At 37.3% G+C, this 21,303-nt stretch overlaps 1 protein-coding gene across 2 annotated transcripts in view; it reads left to right on the plus strand.

Annotated features, from left to right (window-relative positions):
* Nucleotides 1-21,303, plus strand: part of ORC3 (origin recognition complex subunit 3) — a 56,810-nt gene that overhangs the window by 8,099 nt on the left and 27,408 nt on the right. For both annotated transcript variants that reach the window (XM_081094409.1, XM_081094410.1), the window contains exons 4-11: nt 731-875; nt 3,359-3,463; nt 4,450-4,595; nt 6,434-6,564; nt 8,316-8,475; nt 9,798-9,911; nt 14,279-14,412; nt 15,099-15,162. In XM_081094409.1, coding sequence (XP_080950535.1) covers nt 731-875; nt 3,359-3,463; nt 4,450-4,595; nt 6,434-6,564; nt 8,316-8,475; nt 9,798-9,911; nt 14,279-14,412; nt 15,099-15,162 — 999 coding nt within the window. The remainder of the gene's footprint in view (nt 1-730; nt 876-3,358; nt 3,464-4,449; nt 4,596-6,433; nt 6,565-8,315; nt 8,476-9,797; nt 9,912-14,278; nt 14,413-15,098; nt 15,163-21,303) is intronic.

The raw sequence follows: 21,303 nt of genomic DNA on the forward strand, positions 1-21,303 counted from the left end.
ATCACCAACTCCATCACCTGCTCTAATGCTTTGGCTCAGATATATCACCTCCTCAGCTTAAGTTGGATGGTCCTACTCTTTATTCCTATATTGTCATAGCACTCTACACAACATTATTTGCATTTTAAGTGTTCTTGCTCAATTTCTTTACATTTTAGGGTAGGGACTACAGACAGTCCTCGGGTTATGTTGGACTCACGTACGTAGTTTTGTGGTTACGTCACCATCTCCCATTTATTTATAAAAAAAAAAGTTCCGTCATTTCGACATATGCACATATGTGTTTTATGTTTTTTATTATTTACCACAAGGTCAGGAATTGCTATCTTTCTTTTAAATGTTTTTTACTGTTTCACTTCATTACTGCTGTGTATGTGCTCCATGTGAGTAACGTAGGTGCTTATGGAGGTGGGTTCCCACTTAATGCGAAAATCGTGTTACATCGCGCCATAGGAATAGATCTCCAACATAACCTGAGGACCTCCTGTATCTTTCATTTGTAAGATGGTGGTTAATCAGTGTTTGTTGAATGATTAAATGAGTCTCTTTAATGAGGAGATCCAAAGCCCTAATCATTGGAGATTTAAAGAAAAAAATTTTTTTCATCATGATTGTAATTTTACATGTAATCTTTGGAATTGAATTCATGACAGTTTTCTTTCCCAAATATTGAAAGACACATCAGATTATTGCTAATTATAATGAATAAAATTTTGTGTGTTCTGTGTAGCAAATGCAAGAGGAATTAAATAAAAACCTGTTTGACAGTCTAATCAAATTTCTACAAAAGTCTCATTCTGGATTCCAGAAGAATTCAAGAGACTGGGGCTGTCAAATAAAACTAAGAGAAATTCCAACTGCTGCTCTTATTCTAGGTATGTACAGATTTGTTTGTTTTTTAAAATTGGTGGCTCTATTTTTGAGAATAGTGGGGAATAATCTGTTCTGGTAAACCTGTTTGTCGCTCTCATTTACAGAATTAAAACATTCATATTTTGTGAGGCATAATTTCAAAACCAATAAAAGTTCTTTATATTGATCATGAATCTATAAATTAGAAGAAATTGATTTGGGTTAGCTAGTACCCTCATCAACTTTCTGTCAAAAAATGAAGGGGAAGTATATATGTTACTCTTCTCTTCTTTAGTTATATTATGAAAGTAGATGAGATTTGAATTTGGTAATAAAGAAACCAGTATATTAAAAGGTTTTATTTTTATATCTTTTTATCATTTCTTCAGTGCAGTTACTCTATGACTAATTTTATTTCCTTGTAGTTTTTTTAATATTTGTTTCATAATTTTGTATTAGTAGTAATTGTTTAAAAGAATTTTGGATGAATTATATATAAACTGCTTTCAGACTACAGGTTGTAAATTTCTCAGTTACTTAAATTTCTATCATTAACATGCAATTTTAACCAAATATCTGGCTTGCAGGTAATGGAAACATTTTCTTTGAAATAATAGTAGGTTTTTTTCATTTCGTTTAAAACATCCTGCCTAATACTGTTAATTATCTTCCTGATATTCAGGGCAGTACTTTTCAAACTTTCATGTACCTAAAAATAACTTCTAGGGGATCTTAGTAAATGAAAATTTTCACTAATAAGTCTGGGGCAGGGCCTAAAACACTGTATTTCTAATACGCCTCTATCTGATGCCAACACTGCTGATCCCAGGACCATTCTGAGTAATAAGACTTTGTGGAATGATTTTAAAATGCTGTGGATCAGCTTCTCAGTGCAACCTGCCAATTAATTTGAAAACCCTTTCCCTTATGGATGAGAAACTGAAGCCCAGTGATGGCTGGCTTATACTGTATGTTGGGTGCTTTCTTTCTCTATTGCCATGTTAAAGTAATTGAAGTGGGAGAAACACGATCAAGAGGGATGGCCTGATAGGTTGTTGTGAGAGCACTGTTTAAATCTCTTCTCTGCCTCGTGCCAAAAGTAGAGGAGAAGCTAATGGAAATCATGTGTTTGAAAGTCAGTAGTTTGAGGAGAACATTTTTCCAGTTACAGACGCTGATTATCTTGTTTCCAATTGACAAGTGCATTATCTTAAAGAACAGTGTTAAGTAGCTTACAAAGTCAGTCAGACAAGATAAGCCAGTGCTTTACTAAACTCCTAAATTTGTTCAGAGATGTAGTATCATAATCTTAGACTGTAATGCATGCTAGGAATATCATTTTGACACTTTAAAAAAATCTGTAGCCAAAACCAGTTTGGCTCAGTGGATAGAGCGTCGGCCTGCGGACTGAAAGGTCCCAGGTTCGATTCCAGTCAAGGGCATGTACCTGGGTTGCGGGCACATCCCGAGTAGGAGATGTGCTGGAGGCAGCTGATCGGTGTTTCTCTCTCATCGATGTTTCTGACTCTCTGTCTCTCTCCCTTCCTCTCTGTAAAAAATCAATAAAATATATTTAAAAAAAAAAATCTGTACTCAAAGTTATTTAAGCACATTGCACAGTTTCTATTTTCCGTAAGGTATATGTTTATTTCTTTTAGTGTATGTCTGTTTAAAAATATCCTGCCGACATTTTTGGGTGTTGCCTCTCCTAGGAAAAAAATGTTGACTATTGGTGGTCTGGATGATTCTGAACCTTTCTTGCAAGCAGTTGAAGGTTTATAGTAGCAAGCCTCAAGTAGTTTCAGGATGTCTGCTGCTGGCATCTGCCGAAATGCCTAAGCTCTTTCTAAAAAGCACAGATTGGGACCTTAGGGAAGTTACCAGTTAATAGAATTTTTTCCAAAGTAGTGGGAAGTTTTCACTCAATTCTGATAACTGCATGAAGAGCACTAAAATTCTGATGTGTGGAAATGAGAATCGGAATTTAATAAATACCTAAAAGACCAAAAACTATAATATAATTTGGTTTTAGACTCTTTCCTCAGAAATCAGTTTAGTGTACACTTTACCTATTATATTTACTACTGTGATCATAAATAATATTACTGATTGGATTCTCCTCAGCTGTTAATTGAGGGTCACAGTAAGATTGGAATCCATAGTCTTTATTTTTGAGTAATTATTTTAAAGAGCTCTTAATGAATGTGACAAAGAAATGAAATGTTTTCAAGATGTTCTTAAGATGTTTTCAAGGGTCAACTGCACATCCTCAGTAATTTTTTTTTAAAAGAGAAATTGTGCTAAATATCTTTCCTAACAAATAAGTATAGTGTGTGCCTCTAGATATCTAGTATTACTGGAGATCTCTTCATTTATGCAGTGTGTTGTTTTATTAATCATGTAAAAATACTTTTACTTAGCAATTCACTTGACATGTTAAATAGCTTTTGTTGTTAAATTATTAATAATAAAAACGATGGTGTAATATTGATGTATAATCCCATAGGTGTGAATGTAACAGATCATGAATTTACATTCAGAAGCCTAACAGAAGCCGTTCAGAATAATGTCACTCCATATGTAGTCTCATTACAAGCTAGAGACTGTCCAGGTAAAGTATAAATGCTTTAATAACCTTGGTGAGGTGTTACCAATTTCTTCGGCCCTTCTCTCTCCATCTTTCTTTGTGTATCTCTCCATATCTGTCTGTCTGTGTCTCTCAAGCTTTCCTCATCCCTTTTTATTTGTGGGAAGAGTATGGTACTATATTTTAGCAGGGTGAAGTTTAGTGCCTCCCAAGTTGCAGGAGTCTTTGACACTTTATTCCAGCCCTCCTCCTGCCATATGAGCTTCACTGCCAGTAATAGTCCAGGCATTTCAAGTTAGAATGTTTGGGACAGAGAGCTGAGAATTGAGGAATTGGGAATTCTTACTTAGCCTAACAGAGAATAGATTACATAGGCTTATATTTATAGGCTCAGATCATCTCAGATCATCTTATTGTTCCATTTTGAAAGGCCGCCATTGGTAAAAATGGTCCATTGTCAGAGCTTACCTTGGGTATCTGAAGCCATTAAATAAATCATAAAGGATGTAGACACTAAGAGTAAAATGTGCTTAGATTTGGACTGATGTGCTTATGTGCTTTATATTACTTTCATATTCATTAATTGATTGTAATGAAGTAAAAGCCCTTAGGACATCTTTAAAAATGACTTTAAGGAAGATTTATAATCAGTAAAATAACTTATGTAAATAACACTTTTGGTCTTTTTTAGGTTCCTTAAAAACATTTTGCTGTCCTGAAGTAATTTAAATATATATTATTCCTAATATAATTAATAGTTTTCATAGGTATACATTTATTTAGGTAACACTTTTATTATAGACAATACAAATAAACTTTGGCCTAGTGTTAGTCTCAATTAATGAAATTTAAATATTGAGAGAATACTAATGAACATTAATAGTCAATACGTTAAATGTTATGCTAATTAATGTTAAGTATAGAAAACACATTCTACTGATCAGGAAGTTTCAGTTGTTTTAGATTTGCTTTAAGGAGAGAGAAACTTTCTTACGTTTTATCTACTGCAGATATGAAACATTTTTTACAAAAGGTGTTCTCACAGTTGGTGGACTGCTGTGTAGATGTGGAATCCAAAGAGGAAGAAAAAGATATCCAGAAAAGGACACATTGTTCAATGGATTCTCTTTCGAGTTGGTATATGAATGTCACACAGGTAAATGTACACTGACAATTTTCTCCCAGGAAATTGGCATATGATTGAAGAGGCTTGGGATTATATTAAGCATAGTACTATTTTGTTCTAATAAGGATATGCTTATGTAGCACTAGCTGTTAATTTAATAGTAGTTTCTTTTGTCAGTATGCAGCCTATTTCCTGGTAGAAGTTTAGGTTCCTACAAGGCCATTTTATTTGTGGGAGAATGTCATCTAGTGACAGAAACAGCATTTGGAATTGGTTCTGCTGCAGATTTTATCTCTGTAACAATGTCTATAATGTTAATATATTATCTCATAGGTTCCTCAATATTTGCTTTTGTGTAGTAGAACCATGCTGTCAGTATCTGTTATCAACTTACTCTGATGAGAAATAGCCATAGGTATATATTTTTAAGAACTTTAAATTTGTTCCATGTTTAGAATTCTTGGGGAGTAAATGCTCTCTAAGTAAAGTGTATTCAATAAACAGATAAATAAAAAGAAATTTTATTCTACCATGTTAGTCTCTGGTAAAAATGAATAACTTAGGTGATTCATGGGTAACTATACCATAAAACTATAGCCTTAGTTTGTGATGCTGTGTAGCCAGATAGTATGGGAAAAAATACTGTATTGACATTTTTTGATGGATGTATTTGCTGAAGTCATCATAAGTGAAGCTTCCTTTTGCAATATGTAGGTATCAAATTGGGTCTAATGCTTACTGCAGTATCTTAATTTGATCAGAATTAGATTTTTTGTTGTGGTTATTAATCCTCACTTAAGGTTATTTTCCCATTGATTTTTAGAGAAAGTGGAAGGGAAGGGGAGAGACAGAAACATTGATGTGAGAGAAACACATCTATTGGGTGACTCCTGCATGTGTTTCATGGGAGGTTGGGAGAGAGGAAGGGAGGCAAGGAGAGAGAGAGAAAGAGAAAAAGAGAGAGAAGCATCGATGTATGAGAGAAACATTGATCAGTTGCCTCTTGTATGCCACCACTGAGGATTGAACCTATAACTTATGTATGTACCCTAACCAGAAATCTAACCCACAACCTTTCAGTGTACGGGATAACATTCCAACCAAATGAGCCTCAATGGCCAGGGCCAGAATTTTAGATTTTGCAGAAATCAAATACTGTATGCAATTTAAAAGATTGGGATTGGACTAGATGATAATTTAAGATGCTTTTCAACTTGAAATTTTACAGTAGTGGAGCTGGGTTATTCATTATGCATTTTAATTAAAAATACTACTTCTCACCTTTAAAGCAAAGGAAAATATGACATTCTGCCAACAGAAAAATAAATTTTATAGAGAATGTTCTCTTCTCCCTGTGCTTTTCGTTCATTTTTTTAGATAGCAGAAAATATAAATATTTCTTATGAGTTATAGATTTTTTTAAAAAAATATATATTTTTTATTGATTTTTCACAGAGAGGAAGGGAGAGAGGTAGAAAGTTAGAAACATCGATGAGAGAGAAACATCGATCAGCTGCCTCCTGCACATCTCCCACTGGGGATGTGCCCACAACCCAGGTACATGCCCTTGACCGGAATCGAACCTGGGACCTTTTAGTCCGCAGGCCGACGCTCTATCCACTGAGCCAAACCGGTTTCGGCGAGTTATAGATTTTACTGGACCTTTTTCTTCTTGGTTATTATTCCCATGTCAAATGGAAAGATTCTGCTAATAAATGTTGGAATGAGTTTCCGTTTAATATGTGGGAGAAATAAAAAACACACACACTGTTACTGTGAAATATAAAGGGAGAGAGATCTACAGGTATAGCATTATTTGGTTGGTAAGGCTTACTTTTTAACTCCTTCTTTTCACAATGGCTTAAAAGAAGACAGACCCAGGAAAGCCATGGAAAAAGAGGACTTCTAGCCAATGGCAATCTCCTCCTGTTGTGCTTATCTTAAAAGATATGGAAAGCTTCACCACAAAAGTACTCCAAGACTTCATAATTATCAGCAGGTAGATGATGTATCACCTGGTTTTTGCACAAAATTTCTTGTATTAAGAAACCATACCATCTTTAACTTAAAAACAATCTTTTTCAGAGAAAATGAATGGCAACATAATCTTTATTTTAATACCAAAAGGATGTAAAGCAAGATGATTTCAAATTCCTTATAATTGAATGTTCAAAGATCTCCTATCAGATTTTCATTTGCTTTTTGACCAAAGAATGAGAATCAAAAGGCAAAAGTCAGCCAGTTTTAAATTAGCATGATAAAGCAGTATAGAACCTAATTTCTATCTCGCCAAGATTGTCTGTCTCTTACTTGCTCCTTGAATGTATAAAGTATTTCAGATTGAGATGTTTTTGTCAGGTATTATTTTCTATTACCTCTCCACCCTTAGAAGTTTTGAGTTAGCCCTACTGTTTGAGTTAGCTCTACTGAGCAAGAATGTTTTCTAAATAATATTTTATATAATACTAGAGCCCTGATGCACAAAATTTGTGCAAGTGGCTCGGCCCCCGCCACCGTGGTGGCCGCCTCTGCCTTGGCCCCCACCGCCACAGCTTCGTCCGGAAGGTCATCCGGTCTAATTAGTGTGTTTTGCTTTTATTGTTGTAGATATCTAGTGAGAATCTACTTCCTTGATCTCATTGGATCTTTAAGGCAGTCCTGTGAGATTTAACTCTATTTTAAAATCCAATAGCTTGCATTACCTGTGGTATATTTTTTAAAGTATAATTTATTTTGTTTCCTATATGTTAACTTGTTTAATAGTTAGGGCTACATGTGTTTAATTTACTAATATACTTATTATTCCTATTTTGATAGTGTCTTTTTTCCCCACTAAAACTAAGATTTCTAGATCCTAAGACTTTTTAAAAAAATATTTTTTTTATTTTATTTTTTACAGAGAGGAAGGGAGAGGAATAGAGAGTTGGAAACATTGATGAGAGAGAAACACCGATCAGCTGCCTTCTGCACACCCCCTACTGGGTTTGTGCCCACAACCAAGATACATGCCCTTGACCAGAATCGAACCTGGGACTCTTCAGTCCGCAGGCTGATGCTCTATCCACTGAGCCAAACCAGTTAGGGCCTCAGACTTTTCGTAATGCTAATACTGAATGCTTAACATACTGGAAAAATGTACAGTATAGAATAGTGATGGAAAAGCTCTACTTTTATGAAGCTCAGACTTATGACTACTTTTACCATCAAAAGTAAGGAAAAAGAACTTAAAACAGTAACAGAGTCCATGCAATACTCCTATGATGGTAGAACTGTATACAGCTATACTATGAAAAGCAATAGCTAACAGGAGGGACTAAGCAAGATCAGCAGCCTTGTTACATAGGACTAACCTGCAGTAGCTCTCAAGAAGAGAACTGTTTTACTCTGGGGAAGTCATTTGTGTTCCTGTTGGTAATGCTAAGAATCAATCATATTCAATAAGTTTGAGTTAAGGATGCGAGGAAAGGATGTAATATTTTTTAGTAATGCCCACTAAAACTATGTCTTTGAAATGTGTCTGTTAGAAATGTCTATAAATAGAATAAGTTACCTTGAAAATTAGTAATCTTCATGTCACTGAACTCTTAAAGCATAGGCTGGATAACTAACTCTGAGGAAGACTGTAAATGGGACTCAAATTTTGGGTGAGAGGTTAAATTGTATGGTATCTTACACCTCTTCTAACACTTGAGATTGTTTTGAAATATATTTGCTAAAGAAATCCCACTTCTGTATTTTTTTTTAAACTAGTCAGCATCTACATGAATTTCCACTAATACTCATTTTTGGAATTGCCACATCTCCTGTTATCATCCATCGATTGCTTCCTCATGCAGTATCATCTATGTTGTGTATAGAAATATTCCAATCTTTGTCTTGCAAGGAGCACCTGACTACAGTAATTGATAAGGTAAAAATAAAGAAATTTATCAGTGAAATAGGATGAAGGAAAATTGCCAAGAATAGATTATAAGTATAAATGTTAATGATAAATTTCTGCATCTCTTCAGAGTATGATATTGAACATATTCCTTCACAAATTTTAATATTTTTATTGAGTGATTTTGTGGTATAGTATTGCCTCTTGAAATAAAAAGATAAGATTTATGAAAAGAATGATATCTGTCAATCTATAGCTATCAATCAGTTATTACTCAATGGAAAATTATTGGTTTTAAAAATAAATTTTTACAGAATTTAATGACTTCCTGGTAACAGTAACAATATTTTGACTCATATTTAATATTAAATGATTTGAAATTTTTAGTGGACTCTTGTCATGCTGCTCTTGACTGAAAATAAATACTAATATTTTCCCAAACCATAGCTCTATGCCTCTACCTAAATAGAAATACACTTCTTTAGTATTGACCTTCCACAAATTGTTGCTAGACTCAGCTCTCTTGAGATGTGCTTTATGTTGCTTGTGTAAGGTAAACTAATGACAACCTTCCATTTAGTTACTAACCACTTCTACAGTTTTTCCCCATAAAGGTGGTATCCATTGGTTTGCTGACACTCTAGGGAAAATTTTTCCAGCTATAGTTTTTAAAATTGCTTGGTTGTAGCTAAGTTCAGTTGGCCTTCTATGACCATGTTTCTGTTTAAAATGTCTAGACCTGGGGAGGGGCAGGAGTGGGGTGGAGGGGGTCAATGAGGGAGGAGGAAGGAAGACATCTGTAATACTTTCAACAATAAAGATAAATTATAAAAAAAATTTTTGAAGTCTAATATGACTTCATTTTCAGATGTGAAATCTTCACTATAGGCCATTGAAAATTAGCTAGTTAATACAAATTCAGCTATTTTATATTTTTGAAATAAACATGTTAATTTGGGGTTTCTTATCTAATAGTACATAAAGTGTATCAATAGGGATGAGAAAGAAATCAGATAACAAGAATTGCCAAAACTTGTAGCTTCAGTGGCTTCTGGTGGGAGAAAGGGGTTTATATAGTTGATAGGCAGTATTTTTAAAAATGAGGAATTGAATAGGAAGTGATGGACATCTTTGATTTTGAGCGTGTGGTATGAACAGCTCCTTTTTGTTATTGTTGTGTAAATTAATTTAAAATTTTAGTTGATGTTTAAACCTAAAAAACCTAGCTACTATTATAACTCTTATAGTTACTGTGTCATAGTCTTATTCTTTGACTCATTACTTATACTTGATATTTATGAAGAATAAAGACTAACAAGGAGTATGTCCTATCCCCCATTTATCTCTTTCAGCTACTTCTTACAACTCAGTTTCCCTTTAAACTAAGTGAAAAAGTATTACAGATTCTGACCAGCATCTTTTTATATTATGATTTCTCAATACAGAACTTTATAAAAGGACTTCAGGTAAGAAGACACTAATGGATTTGAAAATTCTCAAGCTGATTCTAAATAATTTGCATGTTATTTCAAATTGACTAGTGTGATATTTAAGGCATTTTAAATGGCAAAATCTAGAGTAAGTAAATTCAAGTTATATTATTCTAGGTCCTACTATTGCTTTGTTACCTTGCAGCAAAAATATAGAGAGTGCATTAATTGGATAGCAAAATGGAAAAGGGCCCCTGTCCATTCCAATGATTCTTCACCATGTTAGGGGGTGGGGTGGGAAAAGAGACCTTTTTATTTATTTATTTATTTATTTATTTATTTATTTATTTTATATATTTTTATTGATTTTTTACAGAGAGGAAGGGAGAGAATAGAGAGTCAGAAACATCCATGAGAGAGAGACATCGACCAGCTGCCTCCTGCACACTCCCACTGGGGATGTGCCCGCAACCAAGGCACATGCCCCTGACCAGAATTGAACCTGGGACCCTTCAGTCCACAGGCCGACGCTCTATCCACTGAGCCAAACCAGTCTTGGCAAGAGACCTTTTTAAAAACAATTGATGAAAGCTTATAGACTTTCTACCTAGGAAATCCTATATAATAAAGAGGTAATATGCAAATTGACCCTCATGCCCTCACATGATGGCTGCCTACGACCAGGCTGGCAGGGGGGTTAGTGAGGGGACTACCAAACAACTGAGCAGCAGGTTGCATGGGACGACCAGGTTAGCAGGGGAGTTAGTGAGGGATGACCAAACGACTGAACAGCAGGCTGCGTGGGGCAACCAGTCCAGCAGGGGGAGGGCAGTTGGGGATGACCAGGTCAGCAGTGGGGGCAGTTGGGGGTGACCAGGTCAGCAGTGGGGGCAGTTAGGGGCGACCAGGCCGGCAGGGGGGCAGTTGGGGGTGACCAGGCCATCAGACAGGTGAGCGGTTAGGAGCCAATGGTCCAGGATTGTGAGAGGGATATCCGACTGCTGGTTTAGGCCCGATCCCTGGGATTGGACCTAAGCTGGCAGTTGGACATCCTCCAAGGGGTCCTGGATTGGAGAGGGTGCAGGCTGGGCTGAGGGGAATTCCCCCCCTGGCCTCCCCCCCCCCCCCGCATGAATTTCGTACACTGAGCCTCTAGTGTTATATATAAGGGGTCAGCAAACATTTTTGTAAAAGGACCAGATATTAAATATTTTTGGCTTTGCATGCTACATATGGCCTCTGTTGTATAGTCTTTGTTTTCTTTTAAAAAAACAACAACCCTTTAAAGATATAAAAAACATTCCTAGGCCATATAAAAATGGGCTGTGGGTCATAGCTTGCTGTCCTCTGCATATATGTGTATGTGTTCATTTATATTTATTCTTATATATTGGGAATGCATTTTCACCAAGATTTCCTAAATTGCCAGAAAAAAATTCATTAACCTAGCTTCATAACATCTATTCTAAACTAAAAATGGACCCCATTCTTTAGTTGTTTAAAACTTAATATTATTTCCTTCTCTTGGTGACTACCTAAAATACCTTAGCAAAGTGTAATCATTGTGAACATATGTCAGTTGTCAAATTGATTAAAACCTGAATATTAGTAACGTCAGTACAAAAGCACAATATAATACCTCATGTTTATGTAGTGCCTAGATGATTATAAATTACTTTCCATATCCACTCTTCTTCCATATAAAACACTGTAGTGGTCTGTTGTGGCTAATATATGTCTTTTTTCAGTTTAGATATTTTTTATAAAAGTATTTAAAAGCAAGAAAATATTTACTTTAGCAATATGTGAAATTAAATGATGATGGAGTTATAACAACTTCTAACTTCTTATTCATTTCATTTTATTTATTTATTTATTCATAATTATTTATTAAGAGCCTACTAAAATCCAAGCACCATGCTAAGTTCTAGAAATGCATAAGACAAAGAAATGTCTGCCTTCAAATTGCTCATTGCTTAATGAAGGAGGCAGAAAAGTAAACATGCATTTATAGTTCTGAGTCAATGCTATGAAAGAAACATTCCTGGAGATTATATAGAAAGAAGTGTGTCCTAAGGAAGAAGAGCTAGCCAGGTCAGAATTGGAAGAGCAGTCCCGGCAAAGGCAACCAGGGACGGAGAGATCTATCAGAGATCTGCTGCAGTAATATAGACAAGATAGGACAAGGGCTAAATAAGGTAGTGATAGTGGGAATGGAGAGGAGGAAACAAATTTGAGAATGAGATAGAATCAACAGAATCTGGTGACTTAAGTAGATGATAGGATGTATAAGAGAGGAGCATAAGTGACAGATACAAAGGTTCTGGTTTGGCAGATAGATTGGAGGTTGGTACCATTTATTAAGTGTACATTTAATATAAATGAAAGCCAGTTAGAAAAGGGTGAGTTTTTGAGTAGGTTAATTTAGGTTTTCTTGGATATAAAGACTTGGCACTGAGGAAAAAAATCTGGGCTAGAAATATTTAGGATTTATCATTAAAAGGTGGTTAGTTGAAGTCATGTAATGAGTATGAAGCATCAAGCAGAAGAGTAAGGAACGCACTAAGAGTAGAACCTTAAGGCAGACTGATACGTAAACATGAGCAATCGAAAAGGAGACTAAAAACCAAAGGAAAGCCAATAGAAGGTAGAGTACTACTGAAGTCAAGGGAAGAAGGAGCTTTAGGAAATAGAAATTGTAGTCTCATACCATTGAAAAGGTGAGTGAAGAAAAGGACATTAACCAAGTTACTAATCTCTATGGGCCTCAGTTTTTTCATCTATAAAATCAGGGGAATCAGATTGGATGATTTTATAGGTTTCTGATCATTTACTAAGCACCTCCTTTATGCACTTTACTAAGTATTTTCTTTGTTTCATTAATGTATTATTGCCCTCAATTTTGTACATGAAAATACAGCCTTAGGGTAAGTAGCTTGGCCTAGGTCACATAGCTAATAAGTGGCAGAACATTTAGACCGCATTTTTCCAGTTTTCCTAATCATCAGTGGGAAATATGTGTAAGTCCTGATTTCTGTAGTGATAAATAGGGAATATGATCATTCTGCATATGTTTAAATCCTTCCTTCATCAGGTGGATATGTTAACCAACTTGTTAATTGACCCAGAGATTGAGGACGCACTTGAACAAAATAGTTAAGTGACACTGGGTTCTTATCCTATTTGTAGCTCTACTGTAACTTGTGACTTGCTCCCATTCATCTTCTCAAGGAAGTTCCTTATCATGTTTGATTTTTATTTTTCTTATGTTTAAAAAATGGTGTTAACATTAGAATAAGTATTACCACATTAATGTCATTGGAAAATATAAGTAAGAAACAAGATTATGTTAATATGTGCAAAAATAATTTAGCACTTGGCATGGATAGTTGCTTTCTGATTTATACTTGTTTTTAAGTTAGGCTGGTCCTTCACCTTACAGCCTTATATTTCCTCCAGAATGAACTATTTTGGAGGATTTTCTCTAGCCTGGGGTATCTGGTCTGTAGCTCTATAGGCTCAGAAATTCATTATTATTTTACCCAGGAAGGACCAAGCTCAAATACCTTAAGAGTGTTATGTAAACTAGCATATTAACTTCTTATTTTGTGATGGGAATGCTATTTTCCAGTGATCACAGTGTGTTTTGTCTACTATGTAGGGAACTGTCTCTCCAGTATCAAGGTATCTGGAAAAAAGCAAACTGGTCAATAGAAGGTTGCTTAGAGTCAAAGTTTTTAATATTTGGAGAGTTTTACGAGATATATCTTATCAGTTATGCCAGAATCTGGAAAATCATTCATCCTTATACTGTGACAACTACAGCATTCTAGTTACTAGATTACTTGTACCTATCAGATACTATACTATGTTTTCCTCCATGAAGTAAAACTGAATTTTAAAAGATACATTTTCTTTAGCCATCATCATTTTTCATTATTCTTTTTATGAAAAAAGAATAGGCAAAGCTTCTACCATTGTAACATTTTTATTTATTTAGCAGACCAGTGTTTACACTGATTCTAGATTGGTATTTTTTTATGAGTTTTGGGACATAGATTAGAAGCTTAGGTCACATCCCAGTCTCATCCCCACAACATTTACTGTACTGCTATTTTAAGTGAGTTACTTCTGCAAATAACTAATTTATCTATTTGTATTAGTTTCTTTAGTTTATACTTCAGAGATTATAATGTTCTGACCTTGTCTACAAAATGAAAACCTTAAAATATTAAAGGTATTAACCGTTTATGTATTTTTTGCAGTGTTACTGTGACCATTAAGTATATTTTGTGTCATAAATACTTCTGCTGTTTAAAAAAACAACTAAAAATTGAGCAGACATAGGGCAAAAGATTTACTGCCAAAATATAACAAATATATTTAACCTTTACCTTTTCCAGCTTTCTCTATTAGAGCATTTCCATTCCCAGCCCCTCAGTGTTCTGTGTTGTAATCTCCCAGAAGCCAAGAGAAGAATACATTTTTTATCAGATAATCAATGTGAAAACATCCGACGTCTTCCATCATTTAGGAGGTAAAAATAATAAAGTGTATATTTAACATGTCTTACGATAGAGTTTGGGCCAAAAGGAGGGATCTCAGATGCAGTTATTTTTACAGATGAAAAAGGAAAAAGAAACTTAATTTTTTTAGAGCAGATTTAAACCCTTCTGTGTTTTTTGAAAATATATTTTTATTAATTTCAGAGAGGACGAGAGAGGGAGAGAGAGATAGAAACATTAATGATAAGAGAGAATCATTGATTGGCTGCCTCCTGATGCCCCGATGGAGCCCACAACCCAGCATGTGCCCCACTGGAAATCAAACTGTGACCTCTTGGTTCATAGATTGATGCTCAACCATTGAGCCACACTGGCTGTGCCCCTTCTGTTTTCAACTGTGAGATTTCTTTGTTGGATTTGAAAATTTGGCATGAAGAAAAGTATTTTTTACAAGGAGACATAATTTACAGATTCTCCAGAGTTACTTTTTATAAATAACATTTCCTGTTTCTGGAGATTATGATTGGACCCCTAGACTGTGAACTGCAGCTGACTTAAGGAGTTAAAAATATCATTAAACTATCATCTTGAATGAATTTTTGAGAAGAAATGAAAGAATGTCACCACCAATCTAGGTAGTTCTTTTCCCCCATGTGTTATTCAAATACTTAGAACGTTTAATTTTCTCTTTTTGTGTTTGATACGGTAAACATTTTAGGTACGTGGAAAAGCAAGCTACAGAAAAGCAGGTTGCACTGTTGACTAAGGAGAGATTTTTAAAGGTAGGAGTGTGGCTGTATTTCAGTTTTATTCTCCTTGTTTTCTTAATGAAAAAGAATATACGCATAATATATATTGAGTTAATTTTACAAAACATTTGTATATCTTAATATGCTTTGTAGAATGAAGTAGTCCTTGATAATCACATAGGAATGTGACTATTAAAGATTACACCAAACCTCATATCAAAGATAAGACTTTATTAACAACTAGAACATTAGATTTCTCCTAGGGTCTATTTTGAAAACACTTTTCGATCTCAGTTTTCTTTCCACATGACAGTTTGGAAACTGCAGACAGTTTCATTTAATGTCCTTTTAAAGACTGTCATAAATAAAAGCACAGAGAAGCCATGTAGTTTAGGAACCCACTGCTAAGTGGGTATTGATTTGATACAGTGTCATTATATATTGATAATATAATGCCAGGAAAGAAGTAATGAGCTTAAAATATTATGAATTAGCCATAAAATGAAGGGAATATCAAAAGAAAGGGTTTGGTTTATATCTTTTATGAATAATAGTTGGACATGGTACATCATTCACAAGGCAAAGGCAATATAGAGTGAAAAGATTCCAACTGCCCTCTTTCCCTTCCTGAATATAGCCAGCCTTATTAGTTTCTTACATATCATTCTAGAGATATTCTCCACATACACAAGTAATTATATATATATAGTATGGGGGTTTCCTCCACTGTCTTGCAGAAATAAGTATATTATATACACTATTATATCTACCTTGCTTTGTTTTGCACTTAATTTTGGAAATCATTGCATATCTGTACTAAACAGTGGCATAGTATTTTATTGAATGAATGTCCCTTCATTTTATTTAACAAGTCTCTTACTGATGGACAATAGAAATTCATAATGTCACACTTATTTTTATACTCTTTATGCCATTTTAAGGAAAAAGTTGTTAGAAAATTGTAATAAAATTAAGATGAGATTGAAGTTAAGCTCTGGTGCTATGTGTGAGTTTTGCTATTATGTATTATTTTCAGATTTTGGATAAAAGAATGTTAGTCCCCAGAGGGCATATGTTCTGTATAGTTCTAAATACTAATTTACCTCCTTTTTGTAAAATCTAAAAAATTATTAAGAATGGTTTTCTTGAGGTACAATTGACATACAACATTACAATAGAGGATGGCTTTTATTAAACACTAGAGGCCCAGTGCATGGATTTGTGCACCGGTGGGGTCCCTCAGCCTGGCCTGTGCCCTCTTATAATCCCGGACCCCTCGGGGGATGTCGCAGTGTGCAAAGTGGCAGGCGGCCCGGAAGGATCCCGAGCTGGGGCGGGCACCGCTCCACTCATCCCGGCCCTGCTGTGCCTGCTGCCACCGCTCGGTAGTGCTACTGCGGAGGTGGGAGAGGCTCCCACCGCCACAGCTGCTCTCACCAGCTGTGAGCCCAGCTTCTGGCTGAGCGCGCTCCTGCTATGGGAGCGCACTCACCATCAGGGGGCAGCTCCTGCATTGAGCATCTGCCCCCTGGTGGTCAGTACACGTCATAGCAACTGGTCGACCAGTCAACTGCTCATAATGGTTGCTTAGGCCTTTATATATATATATATACTAGGGGCCTGGTGCACGAAATTCGTGCACAGGGGGCTTCCCTCAGCCTAGCCTGCACCATCTCCAATTGGGGGCATCCCTCTTGCAATCTGGGACTGCTGGCTTCTAACCGCTCACCTGCTTGCCTGCCTGATGGCCCCTACCTGCCTCTGCCTGCCTGATCACCCCTAACTGCCCTCCCCTGCCGGCCTGATCTTGCCCCCAAGTGCCCTCCCCTGCTGGCCTGATCACCCCTAATTGCCTCTGCCTGCCTCATCGCCCCTACTGGCCTGATCTCGCCCCCAACTGCCCTCCCCTCCCAGCCTGATCTCACCCCCAGCTGCCCTCCCCTGTTGGCCTGATCGCTCCTAACTGCCTCTGCCTCGGCCCTCACCACAATGGCTTTGTCTGGAAGGAAGTTGGACGTCCGGAAGATGGCCAGTCGACCCGGTCTAATTAGCATATTACCCTTTTAGTAGTATAGATAGATTATATAGGATACGATTGCCCTTTTCAGCAGGAGGAGATGCTCTGGACAGACAAAAACACATAATCCTTACGGACTGATAGCCAGCCATAAGCATCATACTACCAAACCAGTCATGAAAAAATTGAACTGCTTTCTTACACCTTACACCAAACAGTTGTTGCCCTTAAAACCCCTCCTCAGCCCCCACCTTAGGTTCTGCCTTCACAGTTCACCCAGACTAGGTTCTGATTGGTCAGTTTCTATGCCGGTCAGCGTCAGAAGCTCTGCCTCCTAGGCAGCCATTGGCTCCTGGCATTTCACCCAGATTTGGTTCTGATTGGTACATTTCTGTGCCAGTCAGCATCTCCGGGCCTATCTCTGGGCCTGATCAAAGAGGTGGGGCTGATCAGCAGCCCTCGAGGAGGCCCAGAGAGAAAGAGAGGCATGGCTGCTGGCGAAGCCGGGAGAGAGAGAGGCAACGGCTGATCAACAGCTTCCATGGAGGCTGGGAATCAGACCCTGCCTCTCTCTCTGCAGGCCTCTCTCTGGGCCTGATCCACAGCCCCCTTGGCAGTCAGTGCTGGGTCGCCATGGCAACCCAGCACTGACTTCTGGTGTTTGGTCGAACCTTGGTTGTTACGGACCCTGGCTCTTTATATAGATAAATAGATATAGACTAGAGGCCTGGTGCACGAGATTCGTGCACTCACGGGGGGGGGGGGGTCCCTTAGTCCTGTGCCCTCTCACAGTCCGGGAGCCCTCAGGGGATGTCTGACTGATGGCTTAGGCCTGCTACCCCTGGGGAGTGGGCCTAAGCCAATCGTCAGACATCCTTAGCGCTACTGAGGAGGCAGGAGAGGCTCTCACCACCGCTGCTGTGCTCTCTAGGTGTGAGCCCAGCTTCAGGCTGAGCAGTACTCCCCCTTCAGGAACACACTGACCACCAGGGGGCAGCTCCTGCGTTGAATCAGGCAGAAACCGGCTCTCCGATATCCCCCGAGTGGTGCCGGATTGCTAGAGGGTGTAGGGCAGGCCGAGGGACCCCCACCAGTTCACAGTCAGGGCCAGGGAGGGACACAGGAGATTGGCCAGCCGGTGAGGGACTGCGGGAGGGCTCCAGGGTGTGTCTGGCCTGTGTCACTCAGTCCCGATCAGCCGGACCCCAGCAGCAAGCTAACCTACCGGTCAAAGTGTCTGCCCCCTGGTAATCAGTGCACGTCATAGCAAGTGGTTGAGCAGCCTTAGCATATCATTAGTATATTACGCTTTGATTGGTTGAACGGCTGACTGGACAACCGGACACTTAGCATATTAGGCTTTTATTATATAGGATTACTTTTTAAAAATATGTTCTTTATTTTTTTAGAGAGAGATGAAAGGAGAGGGATAGATAGAAACATCCATGAAAGAGAAACATTATTGATCGGCTGCCTCTTGCACACCCACTACTGGGGATCAAGCCTACAACCTGGGCATGCACCCTGACCAGGAATTGAACCAGCTAATTCTTGGTTCCTGGGTCAAAGCTCAACCTCTGAGCTACACCAGCTAAGCTATTAAACATCATTTTAAATGCAGAATCCACACTGGGCCTTAATATAAAATTACTTCTAGATTGAGTTTAAGAATCGTTTTCATAATTTCTGTAACCTTTCTAAAGCAGTACAGAAAGTCCTCAAACCCTAATGCAGGTTATTTTGGTAGAGAGGAAATTTAAGAGCCACTGGAAAAGGATGTGTGCATGTTTACTAAAGTCTTTTAAGATCACATAGATTAGCTCTCTGCTAAGTGAGCTTGTTGCCAAGTGCATTTCCTGCTAGAACTTTCTTTCGAGAGTTTATTTTTAAAAGCCAGGAATAGATTTTTAGAGTACCTTTAACCATTGAGTTACAAAGGGAGAGAATGTCTAGGCTAGTCTCTTATAGAAATAGCCTGATATTTATCTCTGCTTTTCAGTAATTTTTTGTGTACTTTCTAAGCATTTATTTCTACTGTACTTGTTCTTGTTGCACTCATCAGCCTGCTTCTTATCTTTCCCGAATTCATTTTAGGATTTTATGTTTTTTCATTTAGAGGCATATTTTTTGAGACTTACATAGAATATGAAGGAGCATAAAGATTTATACCCTTAGCCTGAAAAAGTTATCTACAGGCTACCTGCTGAATTCCAAGGACAGAAGAGGTCTATGAAAAATTAGTGTGTCTGTTGATTTGAATAGTGTAGAGTGAAAGTATCTTTGAATATTTTATTCTTATAATGCTTTTTTCTTTTTATAATTTTGTTTTTAAATACAATATAATTCAACTTCATGTGTATTTTGCTACAGTTTTAAAAATTGGAAAAAATTTCACATTAAAATATGGTACTGCGTGATGTAGGGAAAGATCCTTATCTTAAACTCAGAAATCTTACATTTTATCTTCAGCTACTCAAGAACCATGTGTACATAAGAAAATCACTTACCCTATTTAAGCCTCTATTTCCTTATCTAAATAATCAGATAATAATTCCTAGTAGAATTTTCTTATAGGTTTAGTGATAATCAAAGTCTGCTCAGCAAGTGAAAGTTAAAAACAAATATAACTAAAACTTTTGTAAATGTAAATCATATTGTTACTATTTTTACTATTATAAAAATTAAGATCTCATATGAATACATAGTTTTATATACTATACTGTTTTATATACTATATATAAATACTAGAGGCCCAATGCATGAAATTTGTGCTCAGGGGTGGGGCTGGGGGAGGGGAGGATGTCCCTCAGCCTGGCCTGCACCCTCTTGCAATCCGGGACCCCTCGCTCCTTAACTGCTTGCTCACCGCTCCTGAACGCTGCCGCGGAGGCAGGAGAGGCTCCCGCCACTGGCGCTGCACTCCCCAGCCGTGAGCCCTGCATCCGGCTGAGTGGAGCTCCAGCTGTGGGAGCGCACTGACCACCAGGGGGACAGCTCCTGTGTTGAGCGTCTGCCCCCTGGTGGTTAATGCGCATCATAGCGACCGGTTATTCTGGTCGTCCAGTCCTCCCGCTGTAGCGGTCGCTGGACTTTTATATATATAGATTATATATAAAATATTTTACATAATCATATAGATTACATAGTTATATAGACATTCCTATGCTTAGAGTTTATTTTTATTTTTATTTTTTTAAATATTCTTTTATTGATTTCAGAGAGGGAGAGAGATAGAAACATCAATAATGAGAATCATTAGTTGGGCTTAGTGTTTGTTTTTGTACCTAGTTTCTAAACTAAGATTTCTAAGACATATACCTCAAAGTATATTCCAAAAAATGTATACTCTTTATGTCTGGGCTCTTTCTGCCCTAAAAATCTACTTTCCTCTTTACGCTAATGAACTAAACCAATGGTTATCAGATCAGAATCACTTGGAGAGATTGTTAAAGGAGATTTCTGGTCTCCATCCCCAGGGGTTCTCATTATAGCTCTGTATTTCCAGCAGGGTTCCAGGTAATGCTAGAGACCATTCTTGAGAACCACAGAACTAGATTGACTCCCTATGTTATTTATCTTTCCCTTACCTTATTTTAAGTATTATACTAATATGTGAAATCCAAATCTGAACAAATGATTCACTTTCATTATCCTCTGACTGGACTCAAGGTGTTAAAAAAAACCTTCAACTCCCTTGAAATTATGGACTTTGTGTTTACTAAATATTGTCTTAAAACTGTATCTCATATCAGACAGACTGTCCAATCTATGAGGGAAGGCAGGGGTGAGGGGGTAAGAGATCAACCAAAGGACTTGTATGCATGCATATGAGCATAACCAATGGACATGGACAGTAGGGGAGTGAGGGCATGTGCTGGGGGGTGGGGGCAGCCGGGGAGAGGTCATTGGGGGGAAAAGGAGACTTATGTAATACTTTAAACAATAAAGAATTAAAAAACACACATACACACAAAAATTGCAGTTAAGGTTTAAAAAACAAACAACAAAAAACCTATATCCCAACTGTGTATTTTATAAACTTAAGGACTGGGCTTTTTGAGAGTGCATTTTTAAATTAAAAAATTCTGCTGACTAAACCATGTACATTTGCATAAAATTAACTAGGAAGTTTAAACTAAGGTGGGACATTAGACCAT

Source organism: Myotis nattereri (genome assembly GCF_964212035.1).
Source record: "Myotis nattereri genome assembly, chromosome: 6".
NCBI classification, from domain to species: domain Eukaryota; kingdom Metazoa; phylum Chordata; class Mammalia; order Chiroptera; family Vespertilionidae; genus Myotis; species Myotis nattereri.